This window comes from Sinohyriopsis cumingii, chromosome 12 (assembly GCF_028554795.1).
Source record: "Sinohyriopsis cumingii isolate HCF-2022 chromosome 12, ASM2855479v2, whole genome shotgun sequence".
Lineage (NCBI taxonomy): Eukaryota > Metazoa > Mollusca > Bivalvia > Unionida > Unionidae > Sinohyriopsis > Sinohyriopsis cumingii.
This window is the reverse complement of record NC_142972.1, coordinates 51,990,979-52,007,843: the sequence shown is the minus strand read 5'-3', so window position 1 is coordinate 52,007,843 and position 16,865 is coordinate 51,990,979. Positions and strand designations below refer to the sequence as shown.

Genomic DNA, 16,865 nt, shown 5'->3' with positions numbered 1-16,865 from the left:
GCCACAAGGCAGCAGAGGTTTGGAATCGGAGTTTTCCTTCTCCTAGATGAGCTACCATCCAAGGTTTACGAGTCCCATCTACCCGAAGCAACTGGTTTTAAGGCGCCAGTGGGCCGCCTTCACCCCTTCTCCTGTTAGTAGAAAACATGGTCTGCCGGGCTTCAAATCTAAGCCACTCGCGAAGGCCAGGAGCTGGATTTTAGTTGACAGAGGCAGTAAGAGACGCAGGCCGTATGGGGCATTTTGGAGGATTGGGGCGCTTGTCTCCCACTCCCATCCCGGGCAATGTCAACCTTAGACCACAAATAAATGGTTGCAATTATGCCCCGGAAATGCCTAAAATGCATGAGCTTCAGAAAATTCGCCCGCTGGGCTCCCACAGTAGGGATAACATCGCACAGACACCTTGACTACTTCTTTAAAGATTCATAGCCCCTTCCACCTTCTCTTCTAAAACTGTTTCCGAATACAACCATGTAGAAGCAACAAACATGGCAAAATAAGTAGAAGCATATGAGTTAACCATAACAAACGTAACGTGTTACCTTTAATTATCTTTGGCGAAACACAAAGGTGTGTTATATACTATCCCTGTTGTTATGAATATGTTTTCTTTTGACCAATGAATACGTGCAACTAATATCATGCTATTTGATCGGAGGACAATGAAAAACTGTTATGTAACAGAGGTTACAGTTAATTTGAGTTGTCTCCTTTGTGTCAATTAGGACGTTGGAAATTCAATAACCGGACACGACGCATTGTTGCCGTCAAACTACGAAACCGGAAGTAAAATTGTCATTGGTTGCTTGTTACTATTTGAGTACAAAAAGACAACATCGGCTCGATTCCATGACGTTTAGCGGAGGATGCTATTGATGAAGCACAAGCTTAAACGTCCGGATCGCATGATAAAAGGTAACTTTCAGTCGAGCTAGATGATATCATAGATCTGTATGATTTTTTTTTTTTTAGGGTTGTTTGGGAAGGGGTGAGGTAGAATATATGCTGGTAGTATAAAGGTATTTGATACATAGGTCTATAAGTCTCTCTCTCTCTCTCTCTCTCTCTCTCTCTCTCTCTCTCCTATTTTTCATTAAAGTTGCATGGTAATTTAAAGACAAATATGAATTTTAAAACATAGTGTTACAGGTTTACAATATGAAACAGTAATCTCACTAATCATACTTTTTATATTTTCCCTTAAGATTATCCTTTCAAGATCATATTATAATTGGAATCCATGCATTTTATTTTCAAGTTTATTTATTCCTTCCATTAAAAATTTCCGAGGAACCAATTTCATGCAGTTAGGGGCCTTACATTTACAATACCAATTGCTTTACATTTTAAATGGCTTGCTGTTATGCCAATCGCTGGAGCAAAACAGAAATATTATCCAGTTTGTTTAAAATCTGCCTTGCTAATATTGACAGCAGATATATTTATGGAGGAAGGTCTTTAAAAGACTTTTGAATAATGTCATCGTAATCACGCAGATGCATCAAACAATAAGAAATAAATTTCTGCTAATGAACCATAAAGTTAAGATTTTGGGGAGTTCGGAAGCTGTCTGTACAATGAATCATGCAGTAAAACTATTCATTTCTTCTCCGGTTGCGCTTGACACCTCCGTATATGAAGCAATCAATTTATTTTCTACAAGAATTTCGTTTGACAACTTAGTGAGCCGAACGGTGAATTAGAATTCAGCACTAATCGAGTTGAATTCAGCCCTTTCTACCTCTTCCATCCCCGACCGAATTTGAAAACAAAAAAGCTCCTATTCATTCATTTTATGGACAAGTGGGCGATCCCACTTGAAACTTTGCTGCGTCAATAATATGATACACTAGTGGGTGTCGAACCAGCATAAACGTTGAAGTTTTTTTAATTAAAACGTTGATTATTTTTTCTTTACACACAATAGAATATAAATGTTTTTATTAATCACTAAGTATTATCTTTTGCTTTTGTTTTCTTACCGCTAAAGGAAGTCGTGTTCCGGTCGCACTTAATGCAAAATTTGGTTTGTAATATTATTGTCCACCATAAACTATTGTCACATCGTCCAAAACGCGGCTGTGCAGGCTGTACCGGTGTCTGAAGTTTTGTATTCCTTAACAAAGAAGACATAGTAATAAAACCGATGAATCATCAACAAGAACAATAAACGAAACCGGTCAGGAACCGGGGGTTACTAGACCATCCATGAGATTGGAGGGAATGCGTCCACTTTTTTCAAGATGTACCTTCCTCATATTGTTTATTTACTTCGTTATATTTAAGGAATGCTTGCTTAACATTCTACTCACATATTTTAAAGATGAGAGTGCTAAGATTATGAATCTATGAAAATGTTTCAGAAACCAAGTCCCCAGAGGTATGATTAATAGGTGGGTTTTGTCTTGACATCACTCCTTTGTGTCTCCTGTGCGAAGCTTCCCTCCTTCGATTTGGTAATTGACTCGATGTTTTCGATATTTACACCACGTTTTACAGAAAATTCTGTCACAAAACTGAATCGTTTAAATAGTGTTTCTCATTTAAGAAAACGGCTTAGAACATCATTTAGCACTGCAAATTAATATCATGTACTCATGACGCATGCCAATAAGAAGACCAATCTTTCATCTCAGATAAATAAAACATCATTCACATAAACCCTGACGTAAAACCTCGCCTATTAGGAAGTGTTGGTGTAAATGTGTAATAATACAGTGGTGTTCACAAAGAGGAGGGATGTCTAAGTAACAGTTGCAAACAACAAAGGACTGTTTGTGGTGCATCAATGAAACTTTATGAAAAATGAACTATTTATAATTTAAGATATAGAACCTCGGAGTTTGCATTAATGTTGACCTTGCTATGCAACCTCTTTTATTAAAACGTTTCTTGTTAAATTTATTCAAGATAAGAAAGAACCACTAAACGGTTTCTTTCATTTTCAACTTGAATGTTTTCCTGGTTTGTAATTAAAGTTTGGTTTAAAACACTTTCATCCTTTTAATGTTGGACTATTAAGGTTAATTAGTATTCAATCTCACAAATAACCAGGACCGAACACACGCATTATGTACAAACATTTCGTATATAGCGCATAATCAAATGTGCTAAACAGATATTTGTGATCGATTGCCTACAAACGTTCTTGTAGAACACGTCATCAGAAGAAACAGTAGAATGTTTACCTGAACAGGATCTACCCTTATTCCAAATGTTATGCAAAGTAACTGTTCTCCCTTCCTGTCTAGACTAAAGTGGTGAGAAGATAGAAAAATGTTAGTGTGGAGTAGGCAAATTTTGAATATTTACAATAGTTGTTAAAACAACTGTCTGTTTTGCTAACATATGAGTCAAAAAATATCACATACCAAAAACAAAATTATTGACATTTATTAAAGTATTAAAATTGATCTTAGGTTGATTCAATTAAATTGTTATGCGACTTTGTTATTGCTAAAGACAGTAACCCCAAAAACGATCACTGTCAACATCCGGTGACATACAAAGAGGTACAAGAGTCCTATCTTAATACTTTTAGAGGTTGAACTCTGCAATAAACATGTTTTACTTATCTAGCAATCAGCATATAAACCTCCACATAGCAATATTTGCTCTTGATTGGTCTCCATATGCGTGGAATTTTATCAATTTATTTAATTCAATTTCCTGCTATAATCTGATAGATTAAGATATAATTGCTAACATGAATCCTCATTTAACTGACACAAAAACTTATTCCAGACACTAATCACTACTTTTAAACTGTCTAACGATGCTGACGGAACCAATGGTACATGAGTTAATATTATACTTTGCGAAAGCAATGAATAACCTGAAAATGAGGTTGTGGCAGATCACAAGATTTCTCTGCGTATATGGCAAAATGAAGGACATGATGCACTCTTTCGCCAGAATCGCATCCTAGCTAAATGAAGATAAGATCTGAAAAGATATGGTTTCGCATTTGTAAATGACATGGTTTCGGGCAAACGAGATATCTTACTTCACGTTGACAATATATTTTTGCACCCTAGTCAACTAAATATTATTAGTCGGTACGGTTATGTGTACAGTATCAAGCTGCTCGCTAAATAACAAATTTCAGAGTAAATTAATCGTTTCATATTTCACAATGTTGCACCTGATTTTGCTGAATTCATCTACCTTATGGAGTTTAGCCAATTATTATATCACTTGAAAATTAAGTGTTATGGAAAGAGCATGAAGCTTAATTTGAATTTTACCCTTTAAACTCACATTGTTCAAATACGCAGATGTTAAATTCGAACAATGCATTGTTTGGATTTATATTATAGGAGACAAAATTGCTTCCAAATACTGATTTATGCTTCAAATAACAATAACAGTGGCAGAATTCAGAAAGAGTTGGTATGTTTCTTTAGAAAACAAAATATATAATCCTGATTCGCATATCAGTGATATTTCCCAGATTGTTTGGGTACCCATTATCAATACCTAAAACTGTATATTTTTTCCAATGCAACACATTGCTTGTGAGAACTTTTCAACTATTCTAAGTCCCTTACTATACTAACTTTGGAGAGAAATTACCATGATTAGTATAGCAAAGTATCTAAATCATCAAGGTATCCTAGGCTAACATTTTACTGAGACATTGCTGAACGCTAATATTCAGAAACAAATTGCATCTCTCTAGCCCTAGCAAGAGTGTGTGCATTTTGGCAAACATTAGGATATATCTATGTATACTGTTACAAACATGCTTGATTCAAAATGGTAACTTTAAATATACTAACGAAAAGATATCAAACACGATAAAATGATTCAAACATTTCCAGCATTTTGCTTAATTATATTTATTGTATTGTAAGACCACTAACTCGAAAACAAATTATCGTTAAAATTTATTTCAAAAACTGTTTCCATAGTAATTGTTCTTGTTTCATACGTTTGTAGGATAAAATAGCGGATATAATGATTAATTATATCAGCTGTGGATCTGGTTACAACCATTCACTGAGCCGTAATTCCCTTCCGACGTGCATAAACAGACAATCATATTTGGCTTTTTGTCACCAAAAAAGACATCAAACACTTCTTTATTAAGTCCTCACTTTCCCTTGAAGAGACACTTAATACAAAAGTCAGCGTTTACGTTGGTTATTAATATCGTGAATGGCAAAATAACAGGGTCGTGAGATCAGTTTACATCATGCTTGGCCCATTTAGAGACCAGACACAAAGGCCACTATTTCACCTGAATCGTCCTCATAGTATGGTCCCTGGACTATACAGTTATCTAAATGCTCAGACATTTTTTCATTGCATACATTTCGTTTACAAAAAAACAGTGTTCAAATATCTCGATTTTACCTTTTTCCAAGTGAAACTTTCCAGCTCCATGGATGTGGGTCCCATTTTAGAAATAGTAGAAACATCCCTGCACATGTTAAGGAGTAAACTCCACAGACTATTTCAGATCATGGCTAAAATAATCACGCAGAAGTAAATTATATTTCGGTCAAAATATTATATTTTTCTCCTAGAAATCACACAACAAATTAATTATAAAACGATTTTGATCTGCGAACCAGGAAGACGCGTATAGTCAAGACTTCAAAGTAAATGTAGACAGGTAAATTTAAATGTGGATTAAATTTGGCTCAGCTGAACGTGGTATGCACTAAATCAATGTTTGGGGTTGCTATAATAGTATTTTACGAGATAAATACCTGTAAATAAAGTCAGACATTAACATACAGTCTTAAACATGTTATCCACAACATGTCAGTGATATTGAGATATCCTCCATCTGTCTCTCAGTTACGTACCAAATTTACTATAATGTTTGGTGGCGTCTAGTTTATTACAGCAACACCGACGCAACTGATCCGGACTGGTCTGGGTGAGTATACAGCTGGATAATTTTAATTGGTTTAGGATGTTAAACCATATATGAAACTTTGTAATTAGTAGATCTCCTTCGCTCATAACTCTTGAGTACCGGGAAAAAGGGAAAATTTCAAATGCTGATAAATTATCAATGCTTTCTCATCGAACTTTATAGATCCAATCATAGGAGAAAGACACTTCAGAATTTAACCAGATTCTGCTTTATGACTGTCTGGACACTGTCCAGGAAGAGCAGAGGAAGAACGGGATGGTGGTGGATATGTAATAAGAAGCATGGGATTTGTGATGCAATCTCCAGTTCTATTCTTATGCTAAGTTGTAACGTTGGAATAATTAGGTTCAAATAAGTGTACGTTTCATCATGGAATGCATATATAAAGAAGCGATAATGCGGACTGGGCTATAAGTAGATTTACTTATTTAATCAAGATCAATAACCAACGATAAACTTGAGTATGTGTTCGTGCATACCAACATAGATGATAACGCAGTTTGTTTGCTATGGATTACATTAGTGTGAAGTTTTCCAGAAGGGATTATAACCTAATTTATTGCTGTTGATTACATTCCTTTGCAGTTTACGAGCTGGAGGTATCTGCCATTGTAAGTGTTTGTGTATGAAAACTGAAGTACTCTGCTCCTAAGCGGGGTCTTATTAAACACTATTGATAGCAGTGGCAGATATCCTTTGACAAAAAGGTTAATTTACAACAGTTTCTGCAAACATTAATAATTTTAATATTTCACTCGTACAATAAGCTTTACTCCTGAAACAAATCAGCACAAACATTACATTCCTGGTGTTTAGATTTCAATTTGTTCATATTCTTTGAAAACAATCTTTTAATTTGAATTGACTAGCTGCACAGAAAAACAATAAATGAAAGTAATTTTGTTAAATAAATTGTATTTCATAATTAGGGTTTCATTATTTTATGATGATATCATATTTTGATTATTAATGTGAAGAAAAACTACAAGAATCATGATTTAGAGAACACTATACCTGGCAAAGAGCAGTTTGAATTATTATATATTTCATTTTCTGCCTAAGATATGTTATAAAGTTTTTCTTGTACATTTATTTCATCCACCTGTAGTTTTATGCTTGAAATTAGATCGTCTAATTTCATTACATCAACTTAGGAATTAACTCTAAGTTTATGATAGCAGAGATAAGGGGATTCTTATTGTAACTGTTGTGCTGGACCGATTCAATGAGTAATTCCTGATCTTTTGTTGTATACCTTACCATAACGTAAAGTGAGTCCAATTGACAAAAGGTATGCAACGCAGTGTGTTATCTTCTGAGCGAGACGTAGAGAAACATTCTTTATGGCAATCGTAAAACATCGCAATGACAGAATATCAAACGATACTGTTGGTTTTCCAGCCGATCATGCAATTGTGCAGAACAGAGTGATTGTAAATGCAATATACCTTACATGCAGATGTAAAACATGTGACAGTGACATATAGTTCATATCAATTACACACTTGTAAGGATAGCGGTGCATGTACATGAAAACGTGTACTGCAAGAACATATTTATAACCGTTTGGTTATAATACATACTAAAATTAACAATAATTTAATTAAAACAATAAAATTAAGGTTAGTAAAAATGTGTATACTATATATATTTACATGCAAAATCAGATATGATAATTACAGGGACTAAACGAGATTTCTACAAGTAGCTAGAAAATTAAAACAATATGCATGTAATAGAATTAAAACAAACTCTGTACATCTTAAGCAAATCACGTTAGTATTAAACTTGATTTTACCTAAACATTATGTAACAGTAGATACGGGTCAAGATGATTTTCAGTTCGTGTGTGTGTGTGTGTTGCACACAGGTAAATACAGTTGATACTTTATCATATGAAACACTGTCGTTTGCATTTTCTCCACTGTTGAGCAATGAATAAAAACCTTGCCAGCTGTGGTCGCAAACGTCAACTAGGTACGAGAGATTTAGAACCAAATCTTGTTTATTCTCTACATACCTCTAGCCAAGTTCAGTGACAGCGACGCTCTTTTAGAATCTTTACAAACTTTCACTTCAAATCAAAGCGTTCATTAATTCTGTGTATAACATACATAGTGAGTTCATTGTATCAATTGCACAAGATGGTGAGACATACTTTTAAACATGTGTGATTGTTCCTGTACTGGCACCAAATTTAATGTTACCGTTTTAGCTTGTCACATTGCTTCTCTGCAATGATACATCCTCATTAGCTTGAGGTGGGTGACGTAGTTCTATTCTCAAGCCGGACAGAGAGTTCAGTTGAATCCTTGTTCTTAAGTACATGGGAGGTAAAAGTGGACCATTATCATAAACTAGTATTTATAATTTAAAGTGCATTGAAAGAAATGCAATTTCATATGTCTTTCATGGGTCTAGTTTCTCATTTGGAACCTTATTTAGTCCAAAATTTTGATGTATATTACAGGTATGTCAGTTAAGTGAATCAAAAGAATAATGCATGAACTATTGGCTAAGCCAAAATGGGCAAAATGATGTTATAATTTGTATCATTAAACTGCGTGTACTTTCGTGCTATTTGTACAAGCTTTTACCTTCTATACAAGCAGGTGGTTTAACCTATTCCGTGATTTTGTTTCGTTGCTTCTGCTTCCATCCAACTGTCTTTATATAACCTCATATATTTCAAAACGCAATGTGCGAAAAGTCATGAAATATCTATAAGAGGATTGTCATCTTTGGTTGCCATGGTGAAGTGTCCCATTGTCAAATGTCATCCATGGTTGCAGGGAATCCCTGGATCAGACATCATCCTTGGTTCATATTCGTGGGGCTCTGGTTTAAATTTGATATATAACTGATTCAATATTGAAATATTAAGTATATAGGTGCATGTACATGAAAGTAAAGAGTGAAGGGCATATTTATAAGTATGACACAAGGGAAATTCTAGACCTTGTTCCAGAGAGAAAGCTTTAAAATTGTATCCTTATATAAACGTGTAATGATCATAACATATTTTACTTGACAATACTCGAGTGATAATAAAGATTTGTGAGAATACATTAAATCTTGACCGTGTCAATGCTTTAATCTAGACTGAGTCATAAAACTTTTCAAGAGTAAGATATTTCCAAAAACTACACATTAGGACACGCAGATGACTGGAATTTTGAGATCCATGCTGCATCATGCTTGAATGTATTTTATGTCTTCAACTAAATAAAATGAGTCTTACATAATTTGCCGTTCACAGAAGGACAGAGCTTTTGGTCTGCTTGTAAAAGAGAACAGAATATCAAAACCAGTTTGAGTATTCAATAGGTAAGATCTTCGGGACGCTAATTTTACCAACCTGTTATGGTCAAAAGTTAGTTAGCATGTTTGTTTCCTTTATTTCCTACAAAGTAGATATTTTATATACAGCGCAACGAACAAACAAATGAAGTATAACAACACTCAATTCTTTCTAAGCTGAGATGATTGGCATATGTACCAATCCTTTTCATGACGATCCCTGAGGCACCACATCGGCATTAATTTAAGTTTCCAATAATTTTCGATGAATAGGTTATTTTACTTGATTCGGGAGGGTGTAAGCTTGCAATTATATTTGTTCATATCATTGACTCACACATATTTGAATAAAACACGTGCATTGTTTTGCGACAATATTGTAAATATTGACATTTGGTCAATTCATTTATATTTTATTTTGTTTAAGTTATTTAAAATCTAAAACCCATAGGATATAGACGGAAATACAATTCTCAGTAAGGTCTTTTAAATGTTGCACTTAGTTTGACAGATTTTAGCTATTGTGTCGTGCCTATGAACCTTGACTTGTATGACTTTAAGCAGTCGTTGCGCTGATGATGACAATTTTGATGTCATCAAAAAGTGAACATATGAAGCTCACTAAAAATGTTTCTAAACGCATCTTTAATTTTTCATCTAGTTATCTTTAACAGACGAAAAAGCATGCATTGTTCTGGAGAACCCTTGTTCACTAGTCATAGATAATATTTGCAAATTCTTTCGTTCATGTATATCAACAAGGGTAGAAATAACCTGTTACAACAAAAACAAGAGCAACATCATCATCATCAACGACAACATCAACAAGATGATAATGATGATGATGAAGAAGAACTTTATTTAATGACGGTTACATATTTAGCTGATAGTAATCTTCCATATGACGTTCAGAAGAAAAAGAGTAAGTAAGTGATATAAAATGATACATTACAGTGATCAAAAATAATATGTGCACTAACATCATCAGGCCGTCACATTCACAATATGCCTTAATCACATACACCTAGAAGCATTACTATGTATATCTACATTGTGTGTTTAACGTTTTTGGTCCATGAATGTAGATGGTACTTTAAGATAATTGCCATCTGTGAGCAGGATGTTTTCATGACTAACTTTTGCCCACGATTGTACGTAGTAAATAGTATGTTCATATTCTATTAGAGCTAAGATTATTCTTGAAACAGATTAGTTTACATTTTGAATGGAAGTTTCCAGTGAAAACGACTCATAACTAGCTCACGTGAACATGTGCATAAAAACGAACTTGATCAACCAAAATCGCAGTATTATTTTACGACCATTCTTTTCTAGTCCTTTCCAGTTCTGTTGTAATTGGAAAAAAATATTCATTTAAAATATTCATGAGGATTACTAAAAGCTTATTGAATTTGGATTAACACGTTATTTTGGAAATTATGAGAATTAATTAAAAGACATTCTGAATTGCATCATTGTTGCATATGAGGATACTGAAGATTATGTAATTCATTTGATTTGTTATAAGACATTTAGAATTATTGGTGATTTAATTCAAATTTTTTGTGTCTCTTACAACTTATAAATTTGTGATGATTTTACTTAAATTGTTAGTTTCACTTCTTTCCATCACTTAATTTAAGATCAACGTGTCTTAACAGCATACAGTAACACAAAATGGTAGTCTGCCCAGTTCATTTTTTTTTGGCACATCTCTAACGAATTTTATTTCAGCGTTTTAGTAGGTAACTGAACAAGTTTAAATTTGATTTTCAACATTTCCCCCCACACAAATATAGACACTTAAGGCTCCAGTTTGACTTGGAACTTTGCGTTACATTCTCAGGGACATCCATATTGTATGAATACATTTTTAGTTTCATTTAGTTCCATTTTCATGGCACTAAACCATATTTGGTCTTCTTTTGACACCAACTCAAAAGTATACAGCTACATGAAGCTGGACTTGAGACAATTTATGTTAACATAACTTACTTGTCAAACAGAGGATTTCGTGTATTGTGTTTAAAATGTAAAAAGAAACGAATGTAAACATAAAGGAAGGCAAGTTTATAATGAAATATAAATTTATATATTTATTCTGTTTTTTCGCATCTAACATTAAGGCTCTGTATATTTCAGTTTGTTGAAAAGTAGCTGTCACCAAGATGGCGGAGCGGTGTATGATGGACACTACGTGCTGGCTGTTCCTTGTTCTTGCATTCATCCAAGTAGGAATGTTCTTACAAATTAAACATACTTCTTTCTGTCACTCTTTCAAATGGATTTTGGAGTTTGAACTTTAAAGGCCAGTAAAAATTAGCACAGTACAACGATTTCTTTGGGTGCGGATGAGATATTCATACCTTCCACATCAATGGGTAGTCCTGGATAAAACGCAAATTCCAATGTTGCAAAATGTATATGGGTTTAACGTACGTAGACACCTAAATGGACAACGAGGAAAAACAATGTTGAAACCACATTTACTATGCAGCACTTATTTATCTATTCTCCAATATCCAGTTATATAATATACATTATCTAGCTATCTACTATCCAACACATTGTAATTAACTATACTATCCATCACCTGATCTTTTACTATCCAGTACCTAGTGATCATCTATCCAATATCTGACTTTTACAATTCATCATGCAATTTCGAGTGACCAATAAACACATTGTACTATTCTACATGCCCTTTGAAGTGACTAACGTCCAGTTGTATCATATTCAACACCCAATTATTTCCTATCAAAACCCAGTCATTTTCCGTCCAACGGCTAATTATCTAGTATCCAACACCTAGTAATTGTTGTTGATGTTGTTGTTGTTGGAGGGATTGACGCCATTTTTCACCACACGATATGCTATACATGGCGGCCAGTATTAATGTGGGAGGAAGAACCCGGGGGAAAAAACCCGGAAAGAACCATCGACCGACGAGAAATTACTGACAAACTTTCTCACATACCTACATTGGCTGAATACAAGACTATAACCCACGCATACAGAGGTGAGATGGCAGTGATCTGTAACGGAGAGCGCTTTAGACCACTGGGCCACTCGGGGTCCCAACACCTAGTAATGAACTGTTCAATACCCCACATTTGCTAGTCAAGCACTCAGTTTGAAGTGACCAAAACCCACTTTTCTACTGGCCATCAACAGTAGGATGTAAAAGATGGGTATCAAATACAATTTAAATCCCTTACAAAATCCCATATCCCCATATAATTTATCTATTATTCACTTATAAACAAATTAAAACTCATGTCCCGTTTAACATCCATTGCATCCAAAAATATCTAATACAATTCCTAAAAAAATGCCATTGAAAGCAAAGTAGAGACAAAATGGTAGTAATAACAAAGACGTACACAAACATTTTCATGCACATACACTATCACACATCAGTTCAAAGAAAAGAAACGGTTAGGAATGCACACACATAGGCAAATATATTTTTACAGTCTCATACATGGAGTGGAGAAAGTGAAAAGAGTAGAAGTACCTACACACGCCAACAAATAGTCTTCTAGAAACATTAAACAGGATGGAGAGATTCCACGCCCACTTGCTCTGGTGATAATTGTCGCCGCTGCCAAAATTGAGCAAAGCTCTACAGGTAAAAAAAAATGTCTTACAAATCCATATATTCCATTCAAACATGACCAGTTTAACTCACGCCTATCTTCACAGTTATATTTCATTCACCGTCTGATAGATAACATATGCAAGGAAATGAACTGACATTGTATCAAATCATTTAGCTTATTAAATCTATTAGCAGAATTTAACATTGTTACAAACTTTATAACCATATTTACCGCTTCTGACACAGTATATTTGCAACAAAATATTCTGGCAGTTTTTGTCAGACGACAATGGGTAGTCTTTTAGTAAGAGAATTTAATCTAGAAAAATGAAACGAAAACAAGTATTACAAATTCGAAACTCCACTTAGCTACAAAGTTAATGTCACTCTAATATCTGTTTTAACGCATGTCTTGGATTGTAAACATAATTCAATGACTGTCCTTACCTGTCTGTTTGTTCTTGTCTGCATTATGGTTAATGTCTGTAGAAATCTATGTATGTCTATGTGTATTAGCAATCATAATATTTTCTCTTCTTTCACTCTACGTATGATAGTATATAGGTTTGTATAAGTATGGACACCCCTAGTTTTCTCTTTTTTCACTAAATGTGTGACAGTATAAAAGTACGATGTATCTATAGTTGGTATATTTCTACCCTCTACCTTTTCGTGCAGTTCACATTTAGAGTTATAAAGACTATACGGGTGGTAGCAGGTGTTAGTTTTGCCGATACGGTTATATAGGGGATTATAGTAGTGGGAATCAAGGATTTAAAAAAATATTTTCTTAGTAGCTACATACACTCAAGCATGATGCAGAACTTCAATGTACTATACAAGACTATTTTTGTGCATATGTGTAAGCACGCCTTCTCTTTACTCTTCTTTAATTATATATTACTGTGTATAAGTGTCTTTGACTGTATGTTAGCACTCCGACCTCTTGGTAAGTCGAAGAGTGGATTTTGGCCATTCCGTAGGTCATGTTCGACAGTAGATGGATGTTCTGGGTTAGTACCTGTTGGTAAAGGATGGTATAAGACTGGTGTAAGTAAAATAGTTTTAACATTACATTTCACATCTTGCCCCAATGATACCCACAGATGTTTAGCCTAGGGACATTTTCTAACATAGGATTTCCCTTTTGTCCCAAAGTCTCTCTCAGATGGTAATCCTGGGGGAATTTTTAACATACACTTCCGCTTGTCACTTAAAATTATAAAATAGTGGTCTAGTGTTAAGTTCCGAAAGTCACTATTGCCAACCATCATTTCAGAACTATAAACATTTTTAATATAACATTTCTTCGTGTCATTATATTTTCGTCCTAAAAATAGTGGCATATTGTCAAATCTCCGTTGTCTCTATAACCATCTATCATGTTGGCGTAATGTTACATATCTATTGTCCCCATATAAACATACTATACACACTTTACTATTCTCTTTTTCTGTCTCTGTTACTCATCAATTAGTTTTGAAATTAATGTTCGTACACAATACAAAGATCAAGGATTATTTTCTTTTTTATAACATCGGTGTTTATTTTATTTATATGATGTATTCAAGTGATAATACATTAGACTTGTATGAAATATAACTTTGAGAGAGAACAACATATACATGTATTTTGTGATTTTGTTGACTAGTACATTAAAATAATAATAATAATAATAACAGTAATAACAATAATGGCTTTCTATGCATGATATTTGTTGACAAAACAATACTGCAAAACAAGGTCACCTGTGTACAAAAGGCCATTTTACTTTTTCCCTTGGATGGCGGCTATTTACAGGTTTATCAATGTTATGCTACCTTTTTGAAAGGCACACCAAGGCAGCTAACCTAATCTGGCCATGCTGAGTATCGAACTCATGACCTTGGATTATTAGTCCGCTGCTGTACTAAGTGAGTAGTCAAGTCATGTAGACTACTTTAATTTGGGGTAAGAATAAATACAATTGATTTGTGGACCAAAAGGTCAAAGGTCAAGAGCACTCATTATCTGAAACCAAACTAAATAGTTTCTGCACAAAAGGTATCGTGCATTTATATGCATCTTCCACAAATGGTTTTGGACAACTTACACAGTGGATCAAAAATAAGCCTATTGATTTAGGGGTTTCAAAGGTCAAGTACCTTGATCACAAAAATATGGCATTGCAAATTACCTGTTATTCTAGACCAAATTTCTTGACCAAGTTTGTGGGAGTTTTGTACTTTAGGTATAAAAGAGGTACTTTATTTTGTGACTAAAAAGTCAAAATCATGATTCTTGTGCCTTACAAAAAATAGGTTTACAGAGAAACTTTTGTTTAGTGTATGTTCCTTGACCAAGTATTGTAAATGAGTTGCATTTATATTAGTAAGGATACCTTAATTTCAGGGACCATGAGATCCGAGGTGTCGGTCATACGATTCATTAATTAGTATATCTCAATAATACAAGTGACTGTACACAACGTACTATTAAATGACAGGTATACATATAATGGGTCATCCTTGGGTCATCGATGATACTCTTTATTGAAGATGACAGTATTTGTTTGGCATATAATATACTGTTTACATATTGTTTTGCACTGTACCTGTTTCATCTGCAAATGTAAAATGTCATTTCGTACAATATTGAAATATATCAGTTGAACAAATTATATCGCTGCAGAGGCTATATCACTTTATCACAACACTGGCGCTATCACTTTTTGAAGTAATTTCTTTCCAAGTTTGGAAATACGCTTGGCCAATCATATGCTCTCTCTCTCTCTCTCTCTCTCTCTCTCTCAATAGAAGCAGTTTCATAAAATGCGTTAAATCCATAGACCATCTAGTATGCATTTATGTAGACATGGAGGAGAAAACATCAATATATGCCTGTAGATAAACTCCAAACAGCAAAGGTAGTCTTCAATTATTAATGTTAACATGTATATTATTTGTGCCTGAACTTACTTACTGACATGTTGTTATTCAGTAGTATATTATCACCAATATCATATACCTATTAAACTTTGTGACAACGTTTACACATTTTTAGGAAAATTTCTTGATTAAAATATCGTAATAAAATTATTCAAGTAGACATTTTAACTCATCGCACCATAACAGCACTTTAAAATCTTGGACAAGTCAGGCATTAATTATTGCTGATTGTATATTGAAATTGAGTGGGTACAGCGTCTGTTATCTAATAAACACAATATTGCCAAGGCCACACAAAAGGACACATTTAAATGCAGAAATAAAGACAATAAATGACCAAAATCCTTACAGGTAAACTCAGTCATTACAATCGTTAGTTTAAAGATGTTGAGCTTTGAAGTCTCTTTGATATGACCCCTACATGATGTTTCTACATTACTCCCACTCCTGCAATGTTCATTATACCAATATGCAAATACGAAAATACAATAATCTTCATTGTGTCCTGTAAAAAGCCATTAATGTGACAAGATTCACAATTTAAATGCATTATATATATATATATATATATATATATATATATATATATATATATATATATATATATATATATATATATATAAGCAAAACCAAATTTGTAGATAAAGAGTCACTGTCCTAAAATTATTGTAAAATTTCAGAACTTTCGACGAATGTAATGCAGCCATTAGTTGCACTGTCACAAAATGGGGAAAAGTCTAGATAAATCGATGAGTTTTGCTTAAAAGAAAAACGTATCTTTCAGTAGATGTACGGAAGTTTCTTTCGCTTTTTTCTTATCATAAATTATAATAACTGGAATAAAACATGTAAGTGATTTAGAATGCACTTTTGTTTATTTGGGGATATTTACTTTACTTCAACCACTGAAGGTAGTATCAACGCTCATTCTTACCATGAGTGTTATGTAAATTAGTGGACGAAATGTAGCCTTGGTTAAATAAATAAATCTATGTTCATTGGAACAGTTATGTTAGTCATTGCTATTTGCAAATGCGGACAAAATACAGTTCTTGTGAGTTGCTTTACTCAAAGCACTATGCAACATTCTAGTCATAATCATTTAAGCAAGGTTTCAGAATATTGTCATGAAATTTGTTTTCAT

General features: G+C 33.9%; 1 protein-coding gene across 5 annotated transcripts in view; it reads left to right on the top strand.

The window, feature by feature from the left end:
- Positions 1-623: 623 nt before the first annotated feature.
- LOC149786436 (tyrosine-protein phosphatase 10D-like) overlaps positions 624-16,865 on the top strand; it is a 405,711-nt gene continuing 389,469 nt past the window's right edge. For 2 of the 5 annotated variants that reach the window (XM_089976878.1, XM_089976879.1), the window contains exons 1-2: positions 5,686-5,893; positions 11,336-11,424. In XM_089976878.1, coding sequence (XP_089833004.1) covers positions 11,362-11,424 — 63 coding nt within the window. In that variant the 5' untranslated portion in view covers positions 5,686-5,893; positions 11,336-11,361. Of the gene's footprint in view, positions 919-5,685; positions 5,894-11,335; positions 11,425-16,865 lie in introns of those variants that run through there. The other 3 variants (XM_089976883.1, XM_089976882.1, XM_089976880.1) reach the window with 2 other exon arrangements.